This window comes from Anopheles bellator, unplaced genomic scaffold (genome assembly GCF_943735745.2).
Source record: "Anopheles bellator unplaced genomic scaffold, idAnoBellAS_SP24_06.2 scaffold01887_ctg1, whole genome shotgun sequence".
Lineage (NCBI taxonomy): Eukaryota > Metazoa > Arthropoda > Insecta > Diptera > Culicidae > Anopheles > Anopheles bellator.
Window position 1 is genome coordinate 782 of NW_026686009.1, and position 1,181 is coordinate 1,962.

The 1,181-nt window shown below is 53.1% G+C and overlaps 1 protein-coding gene across 1 annotated transcript in view; it reads left to right on the plus strand.

The window, feature by feature from the left end:
- LOC131214689 (microtubule-associated protein futsch-like) overlaps nucleotides 1-994 on the plus strand; it is a gene marked incomplete at both ends in the record, with an annotated part of 1,732 nt that extends 738 nt beyond the window's left edge. The window contains one exon of the mRNA XM_058209024.1: nucleotides 16-994. Within this exon, the coding sequence (XP_058065007.1) occupies nucleotides 16-994 (979 nt within the window). The remainder of the gene's footprint in view (nucleotides 1-15) is intronic.
- Between the last annotated feature and the right edge of the window lie 187 nt (nucleotides 995-1,181).

Below are 1,181 nucleotides of genomic sequence, written 5' to 3' on the forward strand. Positions count from 1 at the left end.
CCCGGCCACAATCAGCGATCGATGCCAAGTCTCCATCAGAAAAGTCTATCGATTTGAAAGCTGAGTCGAAGGAAGCTTCACGACCAGCATCCGCTGCCGACGACAAGGATTCTTCCCGTCCTCAGTCTGCGATCGATGAGAAAGCTCCATCAGAGAAGTCAGTTGATTTGAAGGTTGAGTCGAAGGAAGCTTCACGGCCAGCATCCGCTGCCGACAACAAGGAATCTTCTCGTCCTCAATCTGCGATCGATGAGAAAGCATCAGAGAAGTCCGTTGATCTTAAATCTGAGTTTAAGGAAACCTCCCGTCCGCAGTCCGCGATTGACGAGAAAGCTCCATCGGAGAAGTCCGTTGATTTGAAGGCTGAGCCTAAAGAAGAATCGAGGCCAGCTTCTGCTGCCAGCGAGAAGGACACATCCCGACCACAGTCAGCGATCGATGCCAAGACTCCTTCAGAAAAATCTGTCGATTTGAAGGCTGAGTCGAAGGAAGGTTCACGGCCGGCGTCCACTGCCGACGACAAGGATTCTTCCCGTCCTCAGTCTGCGATCGATGCCAAGACTCCCTCAGAAAAATCTGTCGATTTGAAGGCTGAGTCGAAGGAAGCTTCACGGCCAGCATCCGCTGCCGACGACAAGGAATCTTCCCGTCCTCAATCAGCGATCGATGAGAAAGCTTCATCGGAGAAGTCCGTTGATCTTAAAGCTGAGTCCAAGGAAACCTCCCGTCCACAGTCCGCGATTGACGAGAAAGCTCCATCGGAGAAGTCAGTAGATTTGAAAGCTGAGCCCAAAGAAGAATCGAGGCCAGCTTCGGTCGCGAGCGAGAAGGACGCATCCCGACCACAATCAGCGATCGATGCCAAGTCTCCATCAGAAAAGTCTGTCGATTTGAAGGCTGAGACTAAAGAAGAATCGAGACCAGCTTCCGTTGCGGGCGAGAAGGACGCATCCCGGCCACAATCAGCGATCGACGAGAAAGCGCCGTCTGAGAAGTCAGTTGACCTTAAAGCTGAGTCGAAGGAAACCTCCCGTCCGGAGTCGGCGATCGACGAGAAAGCATCCCCCGAAAAAGATGCCTCAAGACCACTGTCAGCAGCAAGCGGCAAAGATACAGAGCTTCCCGTAACGGACGGAGACGCAGGCATCGATGCCAAGCCAGAATCTAGGCCGACTTCAGCA